At 35.6% G+C, this 15000-nt stretch overlaps 1 protein-coding gene across 11 annotated transcripts in view; it reads right to left on the bottom strand.

Moving 5' to 3' along the window:
• Positions 1 to 941: 941 nt before the first annotated feature.
• Positions 942 to 15000, bottom strand: part of Klp31E (kinesin-like protein 31E) — a 219586-nt gene continuing 205527 nt past the window's right edge. For 2 of the 11 annotated variants that reach the window (XM_086555765.1, XM_086555757.1), the window contains 15 exons: positions 14868 to 15000; positions 14534 to 14669; positions 14017 to 14212; positions 13686 to 13847; positions 13176 to 13330; positions 11262 to 11570; positions 10218 to 10367; positions 9778 to 9934; positions 9164 to 9269; positions 8549 to 8685; positions 8177 to 8388; positions 7909 to 8029; positions 7415 to 7658; positions 6894 to 7020; positions 942 to 4078 (listed from right to left, as the gene is read on the bottom strand). The exon at positions 14868 to 15000 is cut by the window's right edge and continues 105 nt beyond it. In XM_086555765.1, coding sequence (XP_086411891.1) covers positions 4006 to 4078; positions 6894 to 7020; positions 7415 to 7658; positions 7909 to 8029; positions 8177 to 8388; positions 8549 to 8685; positions 9164 to 9269; positions 9778 to 9934; positions 10218 to 10367; positions 11262 to 11570; positions 13176 to 13330; positions 13686 to 13847; positions 14017 to 14212; positions 14534 to 14669; positions 14868 to 15000 — 2418 coding nt within the window. In that variant the 3' untranslated portion in view covers positions 942 to 4005. Of the gene's footprint in view, positions 4079 to 5596; positions 5746 to 6893; positions 7021 to 7414; positions 7659 to 7908; positions 8030 to 8176; positions 8389 to 8548; positions 8686 to 9163; positions 9270 to 9777; positions 9935 to 10217; positions 10368 to 11261; positions 11625 to 13175; positions 13331 to 13685; positions 13848 to 14016; positions 14213 to 14533; positions 14670 to 14867 lie in introns of all 11 variants that reach the window. The other 9 variants (XM_086555747.1, XM_086555731.1, XM_086555776.1 and 6 more) reach the window with 6 other exon arrangements.

Below are 15000 nucleotides of genomic sequence, written 5' to 3' on the forward strand. Positions count from 1 at the left end.
AAGACATCCATATTGGCACAGGAGCACATTTTAGACACTGGGTATGGATTGAGTCACCTTCCTCTTCTCGTTCTGCCTGCACATCCTTCATCGGCGGTACTTTAGAGCAAGGGTTCATCAACTTAGTGTGTGCCATCGCTCTATAGAGACAGTGCATGCTAGAGACCGTGGATGGGTGCCATTCAAGGCTCTCTCACCTGCTGGTGCTAGAAAGAAGTGGTGCCATCTAGGTTTTGGACGTTAAGCTTGCACGATATTACGGTAATTATAGTAATTAGGACTGCAGTAGCCATCATCACTCATTCCTTTTTCATAGCAAAATAAAATAGCACAGTGATCCAAAATCCCCGAACGTCGTGTACGTCATGACGCCCGTCGTCAGGCCAAAGCTCCTACGTCATGTATGTCATGACACCCGTACGCAATGGGTTAAGCCCACAAATACGAAAAAATAAAGTTGCTTTTCGTCTTCCCCTAAAACAACAATACTTCTATCACACTGAGTATAAAGGAAATAATGAGTGGATATGGACCCTGAACTACAAATTTAGCCAACTGCAGAATTGATAGAGCCTGTGATATGACAGATATGTCTCTATATACAGTAAAATACACAAAAAAACAAAACACAAAAATGGCTCTAGCTCAACAAGGAGTGACCAAAAAGCAGTGGGAAAAGTCAATATATGTTGCTGAAGCTGCCTCCCTCTCTAATAAAACCCATCCTGGAGCCTGGGTAAGCAAATCTATCCCCCATTGGCAACAGGTTAAAAATGAAGTCAAAAGCTTCAATACCTCCCCACACACTTTTAAAATCCTGTGTACTGTCCTGCTTCTTGACTGCACATATAATGAATATTTGACAAATATAGTTTTAGTTTTTTTCTATGTTTATTGCTCACAAATTATTTTCTATTAGAATGTGAAAATAAAATATACAGCATATTTAATGATTTTATTAGTACATATTACACAACATATCTACTTGTTCTGGGTAGAGCATAGCGAATGGGTGACTGCTTCATTCTGTTTGCTTTCATATAAAAATACTCTCTGCACAGAACATTTCACAGTATTTACATGTGACAAGTTCATGGTGGGTTATGTTATGTTAATACCATCCCAACTCACACAATCAAAAATGACAAGTTATATCTGAAATTCCTTTCAAATTATCCCTTCAAAGGGCCATTATCTGAAAAAGACATACGTGTACAATGCGACTGGGATGCAGCGAAGCTTTGCGCTCTCCGCATGATATCAGACCAAGTATAATATGGAATTAAAAGGTTTCTTTGCGATGAATTAAGAAAATTGTAAGTGTTTGATAAATGGAAATAAAACAGAGTGGCAGTCTTCTAAGATGATAAGCTCCTCCACAATGTTGAGATGATTTGAAAGCTTATTGAACTATAGCAGCTGCAATCAGGAAACAATGCTGCCTACCAGATAAGGTTTTTGAATCAGATATAATGATACTACGTCGATGCTAACATTTAATACTAATGAACAGAATAATACTACTATATTTTTTTCATTGCATACTTCATTTCTTTACCAGATTCATGAGTCATTTCTGCCATTCTGTAGTTATTTACTTGCAAATAGTCCATGAAGATATCTGCTGCCATACTGAAACTGCATTTCTAATTTCTTTAAAACATAACCTGTATATTGAGAACTAGAAGCTATAGCAGGCTCTGGATTACATACACATATACATATATATGGTATCTATCTTTTTTTTTTTTACATATTAATCCATTCCAACCCTTATATATTGATGTTAAAACCATATCACACTGACAAGCAAGTATAGAACTAAGGGCATCAACTTGTCTATCACAGTTGGCTTAAAACAATGTAATCTCTCTGGAATGGAAGTGCGATTTTGTTTTTCAGCTTAAAAGAAAATGATTTTGCTTTCTAAGGCACGTTTTTACTAAGTATTCACCATTTTCCAATAATTCGATTTCACTTAATTTCCTTTGTAACAGATAATCTCGATTGGGCATTGATGGATCCAGACATGAATTTGATTGATCACCAGAGTCGACCATAACTGTGTGATGAAATACTCCTAGATAAATTCATTATAAATAATCTGAAGGTGAAACAATGCAGGAACATTCTGCAATATCCATTAACCAAAAATTTCTGATGCTAACATAACCTCTCCTACTAACATAACCACTGTAGCAATCCTAGCTATCACAGCACTAGACACTGTTCTTATAGTCAGTCACAGGTATGCATGTTGTTCCCACTAATAAATGGTGAGAAGTAAAAAAAAAAAAAAAAAAAACATACACACATGCAGAAATGCATGCATGTACACATGCACTCACACACACACACAAAAAGGTTCTTGCATACTGGGTTACATACAAAAAAAAATATACATGACCTTTAGCCATAATACTAAAAGTTAAAATAATGAGCATAATGTATGAACACTTTCCCTCTATCTATAAAACAAGAAATTATTTCTCCATCTTCGGTTTAACTGAGAAGAAAAAGTAAGAAAAAAAAATCCTTGGAAAAATGTCCAGAAAAAAAAACAAAAACGGCAAAGAAACCGAAAACAAATGAAAACAGAAAGACTGTACAAAGGTCAGCATTAAAAAGAAATGTATACATATATACAGATACATAGCAAGACAGATGTGTAAGACACTTACATCTATAGCACACAGTATACCAATTTGGTATTTTGACAGATTCCTGTAAATTGTAAAGCTAGATCCTTATCTTAAAAAAAAGGGGGGGGGGTGCATATTCCAGCATAAAACGGGTGAGGATTCAGAACATGATGGCGAAAGAATGTGAAACTCTACTTGATCACCTGACAAAATAAGCTTATAATATTCTCTTCTGCACCATAAGCTTTCTTTCTAACATGTACAAAATATCAAAAGATGATGATGTTGGATAAATCACAAGCATTTTCATCTTGTTTGTGGGCTTTAAACAGATAACCGAGAACTGGCGACCATCATGCCTGCCTGCCTCCACCTATGGGAAGATCACAACCTATATAACTCAAGCATTGGAATGGCAATAATGGGAATGTTGGTGCAGTCATCATGGCATCGTTTGACCATTGCCTGAGGACCTGCATGCAAACATTAACCCTTTTATCATCACTACATCATTATTACACTGATGCTAATTATAGCACAACAGTTTTCACCTTCACACTTATATCATAACATGGCCTTTGTTTTATTTATCTTTCCTTAAGCTAGATAAACGCAAGTGCTGTACCTGGCAAAAGGCTATGTGCAATGAATTTGGGATCAAACTGCTTAAAAGTTATTCATTAACAAAGAAAGTGAACTGTATTTATCTTCCTGTACTGAGTTGACTCCTACCTATTTCTGAATGAGTTTTAATGCAACTACCAGAGGTACAATTGCAACAATGAAGAAATGTAAGCCATATATATATATATGTCGTGGAGGAATGCTGCTGATATAATAACTGCATTTTAAATCATTTTGCATTTAACTTTCATTAGATGTCATATACTACTTATAATGATCTATAAAATTTATGAAGAACAAATATCCACTAGAACATTATATTTCTTTCTATCAGTTACTTTTAAAAGTACATATACAATCTGCATAAGTATCACACAAATAATTTCCTAGTTTCAAGATAATTCACTCAGCAATGTTAAAAAAGAGAAAAAAAAAATTGCTCTTAGAAACAAAGGTAACCCAGATCATGTAGGTTTCAGATATTTAAAATGCAAGAAATGCACAAATCAAGGCATTATTTTTCTTCTTTCTAAAAGTTCCTAACCTTAAAAATCAAAATCCACAACTACAATGTGTGTACAATAAAACTGACAGGATTCTCAGAATTCACATTTTCTGATGATGTATTCCCAATGTAAAAATAATAATAAATACAAGTTCTTTCGCACATGTAAAATAATGAGGACGTACATCGGAGCTGCCTGAGACATTCTTAAGAATAGACCCTAAAGAAAACGCATCACGAAGCATCCGATAACTCCGGTGAAACATCGTAACTTGTCCTCATCCTCCACATGCCGATGGTACAATCACTGGAAAGAAAAAAAAAAAGGAAAAAAGAAAACATATTAATACAGTATATATTATTGGGATTAGAATCTTCTATGTACTATTCAAACATTAATTGAGGGTAACCTATACCATGTACGCATAACCACCTTTTCCAGCTGGTTAAAATCATACATCATTAAACCCTGAAGAAAAAAATCATCACTATCTATAGCTCACAATTCAGCCCAAACATTTAATTACTCATCACCAATACCAGCTAGTAATTGAAAAAAAAATAGAAAAAAATCTTAATAGAATCAATTATAAAAAAATATGTAATGGATATTCAATTCTAAAGAAAGTAATAACAAATATTATTACAATGACTTATAAAGAGGAGAGCAGTAATACTATCAGTTATGTTCTTTTATCATTGCCTTTCATGAATTTCATTATCTTTAATGGATGATGTATTTCTCACATTCTGAACATACAGACTGTTTATTCAAGTATTTCATTCAGACACAAAATTTGTAAAAGCTCAAAGTAAAATATGCTGGAAGATTAGGAGAGCGATGGCAATTACTCATACAACATATAAACTTCCACATAAAAGATCACACAACAATATAATATCTAATGCATCAGCTGATCCACTATTCATCCATAATACAAGCTTAAAATATTGAAAACCAAAAAAATAGGCATTAGCAAGAAAGGAGATGAATGTTCTTGCAAGTAAAGCAATTCATTTACCTCTGCATTCATTATGAATTTACTGTTAGCAATTCATAATTTTCTACCACATTCCCCCAAATCTTCATCTGGACAAAGATAGACCTACATGTATAAGCATGACTCCTAACCATTCCAATACATATAAATTTTAAAATCTCAGCATCTGATGGCCAACAATTCCTCCAGAATTTCCATTCTTAAAGATTCACACATTTAGAAAAATAATATTTTACATCATCAAAAGATGAAAGCACAGATATGATACACAGAACTCTCTACACAACTAGATTTCTACAAAAAAAGAGTATAAATAAATATATAAAATAATAACAACTATCATTATAATAATAAATAGTAACAATAATGAAAAAACATAAATAAATTCTAAAATTGTAAGAATAACACAACAAAACATTAAAAAAACACAGATGCATAAGACCAGAAATTTATGTAAGGCAAGGGCAGCATATATACACAAAAGATTAATATGTCTATATGTAGTCATCTGTCTTCTAAGACAGATTTTTGCAATGAAAGGTATATTGCCTAAAGAAACATCACAAGCCATCAACATCAACATGCATCATATTTCATATATACACAAAATTCAATATTATTGTAATCTTCTACAAAAGACTTCAGTCATTTCCATCCAACCAAGCATATTGTAAGTATGTATCAAAAAAATCAATTGAAGCTGATTGTATGGTCAACTAAACATTTAAGTCTGCAGCTCCACATCAAAGCATAAAATACCTAAAATCATATAACAAAGAAGAGAAAACCACCCTAATAAAACTCTATATTATTCCAAGACTAACTTGATTACAGAGTCACTTCTTCATGCACATTGAACCTTTACTTCACTTTTTTCTATAGCTCGTTGCCGGAGAGAAATTAGAGGGATAGCTCAAAGGTTCTCCCAGCTGCGACACCCACAAGGGGCCTCCAAACCCGTATGTCTCCCTCACTGAAGGGTTGCAGAAGGTGGTGTTAGAAGAGGCAAGAGGTCTTTGAGGGGTTGTGGATGATCTAATTTAATACTTTGGGTGACTGATGGATTGACTGATGATTTGAAAGTTATCTGTTATGTCACAACAGATAAGGTGTGACAGCCTGATGAATGTTTTCATGCATCCTACTCCTTTTCCAATGCATACATATGACTGTGCTACTGCTTTGTGTTTCTGGTTATATGTATTGAGATCACTGTGTATGGTGGCTGTTAAATGCACTTGATTACATAGTTCTCATGCTAGTTCATAGTTCTCATGATATGGTTCTTTAATATTGTATATTTATGTATATATCCTGAAATACCATATAAAATTATGCCTAAAACTTCCCTATCATTTTTCATCATTTTGAACGAGCATAACACTCCAGAAAGAACCTTTTTCCAAAATTATTTACACTAACTATAAAACTAATTTCATGTACAGCATTTCAGTTCATAATTCTCTGAAGTCCAAGCAAGATATTTTAAAATATCACTTAAATTCTAACAAAAAGAAAACAAGGAGACACCTAACAGTGCATGCTATTGTGTCCTTTATCTAACTGCATTCTATAAATTTTCTCTACAATATATCTAAAACTTTTCAAACCAAAACGTCTCATCGGAACAAAAAGTGAGCAGCAATATTTCCACTCAATATGATCTCTTAGCCTAAAGCCAGAGCAAATATGAATTTCATTTATTCTTCTAAAACCTCTTAATGTTATGAAAATATAAAATTGTAATTGTAAGAGGGATAAAATCTTATTTCCTCTTGGCTCTTGTATTTTGATTGCTATCCTTCATGACAATCCATTAAAAAAATCAAGATCATCATCTTTATCAAACTCCATTAGAAAAAGCAAATTCTAAATATCTAAACATCAAACACTATCCCTACTTTGTAATCTCTTTCCCTTTCCATTCTGTAATATCTTAATTCTAATAACCTATCCTTACCACAAGCCTAAACTTTTATTTCCTTATCCACAAAATGTGCACTGGCAAACAACTGGATGCTATTCACTGAACAATATTCTTTCCCTCTAAGTATATACTCTGGAATGAGAAAAACCTTCATATTATAAACAAGATCACACATTGCATCAAGAAACACTTACTTTGATGCTGTGAAAATGCACGTAGAATTAGTGGTAATGGCATTAATTGGAGATGCATGAGCTCGGAGTTCACCAATCAACTGGCAGCTCTCGGTAGACCACATCTTAATCACACCTCCTCGACAACCTGAGACATTTAATTAAACCCACTTATTATGTGAACATTCAATGATAGCAAAAGAAATTTAGAAAAAAGTATTTAGAAAAAAACTTTGTATGCTCCAGTGAAAAAAATAATGCTAATAATTCTACAAATTAAAAATCTACTATGAAAACAAATATAATATGGAGAGTAAATCTGTCCTCGCATCATATGAAACCTAGACAATATCAGGTAAATATTCCATTTTATATATAACAAGATTTCTCTGCACTAGCTAATAAAACAAAATTAATAATAACAAAAGTATAAACAATAAGAAAAAAACAATAATAATAATTATTATTATCATCATTATAATAACAAATGTAATTATAACTATAATAATGACAATAAAAATGTCAACATCCATAATCCTTACCTGACAATACAATCTGTCCTCCTGGAGTGAAACACAACGCACACACCCAGTCCTTGTGTGCATTATTCATCGACTGTACAAGCTCTCCTCTCTGCAGATCCCACTTCTTGATGCACATATCCCGCGAGCCAGAGAACAGCATGTCACCATAGAGAGCCAAGGACTGTATACCGTCATAGTGTGGGGGATCCAGGTTTATTCTAGGATTGACTAAACCAGTTGTGTTTCCTGAGATGTCAAATACCTGAGTTTTCGGGAAAGAGAGAAGTTATTCATTCAAAATGGGGACTAAAATACTGCAGTTTGCATATACTGCAAGTAAACAACATGTAAGGGCTACATCAAACCCTTTGAAATTAAGATACATTCATTCAGCATCAGTTTGAATCCAGACATGTACTGCCTCACTTGGTGGGCACAAACACTTAAAAATAAACAAATAAATAAAATGAATTATAAACTGAATGGTAAATTATTTAAAAATAAGCACATACCTTGATGTAATGATCTTTGGAACCTGTTGCAATCACATCCTGGCCTGGAACAGTGGAGTCCACAGCCAGACACATGACTGCTGCCTGGTGACCCCCTGCAAGCTTTCCTACAGCTGTGTGCCTGCAAGAAATATTTATGTCAAATCTACTTATCAAAGAGGGTTATCGTCACTTTAATGTATTCTTCATACTCTTAAAATAAGTTTGAAAATATATACATTCATATCCGCAGTAAGAAAAGAGAAGGGCGCTGTAGAAATAAACATACTTTCTCAAGTCCCATATTCTAACAATATTGCCAGCGGCTGAGTAGAGAATATTAGTAGAGGTGGACGCAGCTATGTCCGTGATGAGTGTCTCTCCAGGAGGCATCTGAAGTGTTCGTGACTGAGTGCTTGATTGCATTGGCCCAGAGGAAGTTAATCCCGCTGAACTGAGAGTCTTGACACACTTTGCTGGATTTTCTCGAATATCCCAGACCTGGAAGTGGATGGTAGAAAAAGAAAAGAATTTCTTAGGGAGGGAGGCTTTTGTACCCAGATATGGTTTTATAATTATCAATTTCAAATATCTTTATCATAAACATAAATAAGTTATAGCTAGACTGAAAAAAGTCATAGACATGACCCCATTACATTACCTTTATAAATGACGATGAAACAGAGTAGCAAATCCTCTGTGATTCACAGTACCTAACACAATTCACATTGTTGGGATGACCGCCTAAAGATTGAATCTCTTGGCCTCGTACCAAGTCCCATACCTTAACTGTACGATCTGAAGAGAAGGAAGGCAAAAATTACTACCATGTATAACTTTATGCAAACTAATAATTTTTAATGTTTTGTATACTTTTGCAAGCACATATGAATATATGCAGGCATGTATGTATGTATGTATGTATGTATGTATGTATGTATGCATGCATGTATGTATATATGTATGTATGGATGTATATGTGTCTACTTGCATGGTTTTGGCTTGTCTCTCTTTATTAAGTCCGGGGGTGATATTATATGAGCCAATTTAACTTCTGAATAATAAACCTGTTAACAAATTACCAATCAGCAAACAAAAGGTTTGTGAACAGAATGTAACAATGAACTGCAGTGAAAAAAAAAATACATACATATAAATATACAAGCAGTTATCTGTAACATCAATAAATGTAAAAATATTACATAATCCATTTCCAATTCCCATTTAACACTAGCAATAAGACTGCGTATGACAATAAAATAAAATAAATACGTACCTTTGGATGCTGAGAAGAGCAGGTCATCAGTAGCATAGACTGACAACACAGCTTTTGAGTGCCCCTGAGCCACATGTGTACAAGCCAGCACTGATCGCTGGCTTACCTGCAATGTATGTTTTTGTTAACATGCCGGACATGTAATATCTGATCCCCATAATATATATCAACTGTTGTGCATAACATACATATCAAAAGAAATAAATATATATATATATATATATATATATATATATATATATATATATATATATATATATATATATATATATATGCACAAATAAACATAAATACATGTATTCATATCTTAATAAATACTCAAACTTATGAACCAAGGCTAACAGCCAAAAATACATGTAAAACAAACCACACACACACACACACACACACACACAAACACACACACACACACACACACACACACACACACACGCACACACACACGCACACACACACGCACGCACGCTCGCACGCACATACATGCGCATGCACTCACACACAAAAGACATATAGACACGCACATGCATGCCTGCATGCACACACACATACGCACGCACGCAAGCACACGCACACACACACACACACACACAAAATAAACAGTGTTAATCACATACCCTCCCAGAGTGTGGGTTAATAATGCCCGTGTCTGGTCGAGCCTCCCGCGTGGAAGAGGTGGTTGAAGTTAAACGTGAGAAAACATTCTCCTCTCGAGATGTTGATCGCCGGTAAGTGGTGGGAGATGTTGGTGGGGTCATTTCTGGGTTATTATCTCTGCAAAGAAAGATTGAATATAACTCCTAACATCTATTTCAACTTTCTATTTTGTGTAAGTGTGAAGGTCTGTCAAGCACGCACACACACACACAAAACAGCTCTTCTCACATCATATGTCTACTGTTTACAAGTTAGCCAATTATAACGTTAAAAATCTTTTCTTTCACACGTACTGTTAAGCTAGATGATGACTTTGAAGCACAAACATACTGAATCATCTCAAAAAATTCACAACAGCCTTTGAAATACTCTAAAGTAAAACCTCACTGCCGCTACTCACGCAGAATTTTGCCGTGAATAATTTAGGTTAGAGGTGCTAAGAGAGGTGAGGGACCTTCTACCCAGTCGGGGAGAAGTGGAATCTTGGCGGTCATATGTCTTGCGACTAAGAATGGGTGATGCTTTGTCAGGCCGATAGGTCATCAGATTCCTGCAAGCCAAGCCAGCCCAAACCGAGGCCAGAGGTTAGTGTAGGCTCCTCTACTCTGATCCAGGTTAGTGTCATGTTAACTGGTCTAATCATGGTTTTGGACTGTGAAGCTCAATTTTTTTCTCTCCTCGTACCATTACTTACAATTTTGCGTACACTAGCACGTACTACAACGAGTGTGAAATTTTGTAACTTCCAGTGGCACTGTGATGATGCTGGCTTGACCTCATGTCCTTGTCATGATGCAGATATGCTAGTCTGGCATAGCGACTACATGACAAATGAGTGAAGAATAAATCATAGTAATAATAATAATGATAACAATAATAATTTCAAAAAAGGAAAATTAAACTTTTAAAAATAAGAAGTATCATTACAAATAGAAGAGAGACACTGAACCTTACAGCACACACTCAGTAACAACACTTGAAACCACTTTGAAAAAGCAGGGTATCAAAACAAAGCTTTCACAGTCACAAGACCACAACTAAGGACTATCAAGCAGCAAACTCATAGATAACCTATACTTATCCTAATTTTGGCAAATGTAAGGGAAAAAATTAATGACAAAAAATTCCATTACTGTAAAACATCAATTTAAGAAAACTAATGTGAAAATATCAAAAGCACCCGGCCTGAACCTGTTAGCATAGTTCATTAGGCACAAGTGTTATATTACCTAAATCTACTCTAGTATACATGGTGTAAGGCAGATTAGCAGTTTAAACAAAATAATCAAAACAATATAAAAGTACATATTAGTATAAACCAAATGTTAAACACTAAAAGCATAGGTTAGGAAAAAAATGTAAATAACAACAATAATGATGATAATGATAATAGCAATAATAACAACAATTATTATGATAATATAAACTATTTTGCATGACATACTTAAGAGGATTTGGAGCTGAAGTGACTCTGGGGACTGCCCTATGGCTAGGAGGTGGCATTAGTAGACCATCATCTCCTTCCAAGCTCGTCGCCATACGATCCATTGCCAGACTTGAAGACATGCGTTCTGCACTACTGCGTTCTGCCGCTAGACGTTCAAGGACTGCTATCGAAGTTGCACCGACTATGGTTCCAGCTGGGGTGGTGTTTGCACTGGTATCCGTGCCGCTTGCATTCCCATTTTTCTCTGATCCATTGGTGAAGAGCATGTCTTCCGTCGTTGCAGTCTTGCGCCGCGCTTTGTCTCGCCTTTTTAGGGAATCGGAGGAGAAGACTAGCGAAGTGGCAGATGACTCCATCAGGCTGTGAGGGGAAGGGGGAAGGAGGAAGGGAGTGGGAAAGGACAGGAGGAAAGGCAAAGCAAGCAAAGGGAAGGTGGCATTGTATGACAATGGCAAGTGTGACCAAAAAAGAACCATTACCAAATAAGGAGTTTAATGGCAAAGACCAGAGAAAAAATAAAATCAAAGGTAAATAAAAGTGTGATTTAAAGGTACAGTAATGGAAAGTCGAGAACAAAGCAGCATGCACAGATATGCCATTTGGGTGGAATGATGGGGGAAGTGAATCAGTTTTAGCACAAAGCAGGACAGGGTGAGCATGTATTAAAAGGAATGAATACAAGGATAATATTTTGAAGATTTTGGAAGCCATGCCATTGACAGAGAGGTAAATGATAATAATATGCCACAGGGTTACATGTATTACATTCAGGTTTTGGGAGAGGGTATAGAAGGGAAAGGGAGTCCAAGAGAGACGGGAAAGGGAGAGACAGAAAATATCTTTGTCACTAAACATGCCAAGGTCACTACATTTAGAATTCTCTCCCAACAATCCTGGTGTATATGGAGAAGTGAAGGGATGCAAGGGAACCCATACAATTTGATAAGAGTCATAGTTTTCTGAGCCCAGTTCCCCTCCAGAGCTGTCTCTATGTGTTTTGTGCATGCTTCATACATGCCTCTCTCCAGTAGCACCATCCAGAACAAGTCCATCAGCATGTTGTACACATTGCTCCTGATGATACCTTACAGTGACCCACTTTGCTAATGTTGCTAGGAAATCAATGATACAACCAATGCAATAAGTTTTTCCACTAGCATGTCCACTAAATGCACTATAACCAATGAGGTTATCAGCAGGCAGGTATCTGTATCTAAAAGCTTCTCCATAGGAGGAAAGTGGCTAAGCAATTAAACAAGTGAACCAAATAAATTGAAACAAAAATAAATGGAACAAAAAACAAAAGGGTGGAGTCAGGTTTATGAGGGATGGAGGAATGGGTAGCTGGGGTCACACTCGGTACTGCTACTTGAAGCTCACAGAAATTTGCTAAATCTGTACCCCGTTTTACACTAACCTGGGGTTTCTTTCTGGCATTAAATGCTTCTACAGTTTCATATGTTAATCAATGCACAAACATAGCCTGTATTATTTCATTATAGAAGCTCTTACATTAGGGAGAGAAGACTTTGTTTACCCGCACAGTTACTTTTTATCACATAAGCATGCTTTCTATAAGTAGCTTTAGACATATGTTCTCCTAAACTAAATTTTCTAGAAAATTAAACAGCTAATAGAACTAACACATACTGATGGCACTGATGGCTTTTTATAGTGGACTGGATTTTGATGGTCTTTATATCAGGTTTGGCTCTCAACTGTTCTTAGTTGGATTATTATGCAAAATAACAAGGGACAAAAACCTTTTTTCTTTTTTTTCTCTTTTTTACCAATCATTATAAAAAAAACAAAGACTTCGGAAATACCAGATACTCTATAAATTCATGATAATTCTAAAAAAAGACAATATCACAAACAACAAGTGACAAAGCACAGTGTCTATTTCCTTACCCATCTGTAGGAGAACTTGATCTAGAGGACTCTGTGGATGCTGGAGTGTTGTCCTCTGCCGCCACAAGGGACGACATGAGACTGTAAACTTCGAGGTCTTTGTCTCCCAGAACATGAGCCAAGAGCTGTTCCTGGACACTTGTTGTTTGTTCCATCTGTTAAATATGTGTGTGAGTATAGTGCTTAAACTGTTCTATATGTTACAATGAAATATTTTCAATACCCTTTATCAGGCTAAAGACAGTAATCTTCAGACATATGACTTTGAATGGAAGTTCTTGTAAAATTTGGATAAAGTTTTGCTTTTACTCCCTTGATTACTAGCAAATAAAAAAATTAAAAGTAGGAAACACAATGTTATCACATACAGACAGCAAGAAAATCAATAAAGCAAATAATTTTAGAACATCAAATTAAACCCTACCTTACTCATTAAACTTTAAAAATTAATCCAATCATATCAAAATTATTCTGCACTTTGTGACCACTTTCATCAGCTACTAAACATACCTGCTTCATCTTGCCCTCCAGTTCAGATATTGAAGCTTGTCTCTGAGCTGCTATTGTTGCTTGGTTTATTGTCATATTAATGAGCTTGCTAATGAGGTAGTGTGATTCATCCAAGTTTAAGCTGCTTGTGACAGTTCCTGTTTGCAAGAGATCTGATGATTCCTGGAGGAAAATTGAAGAAAAAAAATCATAACAACAATCATGTCAGCACTTTTACACTAAAATTTTCCAAAATGAAAGAAATATACCATCAGTCTTCATCTTCTAAATACAAAATCATTAGGATTCGTAAGAAATATTTTATACCATCTTGTAATAAAGAAATTATTACCTTGCTCTCTTCCATACTCATGATGTTCTCCTGGCATTCCTGAATGTTCTCATGGATATAGTCAATATTGGCCTTAAGAGCTTCAACTTGGTCATTCAGATCATTATAGCTGGCGATGTCTGCCGGGTCCAGTCGCTCTCTCTTCCTCATCACTCTCTCAAGCTGTCTGCTCAGGGACTCACGCTCTTTCAACCATCTGAGAGAATCGAGAAAACAATCAGTATCTTATAGCTTCCTCATTGCTGATGGAAACTGTCCTTGTCATAGTATTCTACTACTAAGGACAAATTAGAAATTAGATTTTTTTCTCTTACATTATGAAATCCTTTAAATAATTTTCATTAACCCAAATCCTCCGGATGGCATGCAGTGAAGACAGCACCTTCTTGGCCCAAACTCCGGTCGTCATGTAAGGTGACGGCACCTCCCGGAAATGCATCACGCACCAGTCATCAACAACCCGGAGCATTTGGGTTAAAAGTCATAATAACAAAAGAAAAATAACCAAATAAATCACCTTTCCATATCTCTCTCCATGCTACTGACAGTCTGCTTGTTGTAAGCAACCTTGTTGATGGTTTGTTCAATATTCTGCCACTTCTGTTTAGCCACCTTGGGAGAGAAAGAAACTTGCTGTTGTCCCATAACACCCCCTGGCAAAGAAATGCAGAATGAAAATCATGACATATGAGAAAGAAAGGATTAGATACAAGAATTTCACAAATAATTTAAATTTCTCGTAATATTAGTATGTAACTGGAATACACAACAGATCACTGCATAGATATTTCTGTAGGTACAAGATTTCCTATTACATGTATGCACAAGTATTCTATCCATATTATCCTCACTTCTGTTAAGCCTTCCAGCAGCCTTATTACTGAGGCCTTGTCTTGGTGCTCTCTTCAGCACGGCAAGTTCTTCAGTCTTGCGTTTTAGCACGACATTCTTCAGCCGGTTCTCTGCCTCCAAGCTCTTGATGTA

The sequence above is a fragment of the Penaeus japonicus genome, unplaced genomic scaffold (assembly GCF_977035675.1).
Source record: "Penaeus japonicus unplaced genomic scaffold, GWHDUDI00000001_assembly GWHDUDI00000003, whole genome shotgun sequence".
NCBI classification, from domain to species: domain Eukaryota; kingdom Metazoa; phylum Arthropoda; class Malacostraca; order Decapoda; family Penaeidae; genus Penaeus; species Penaeus japonicus.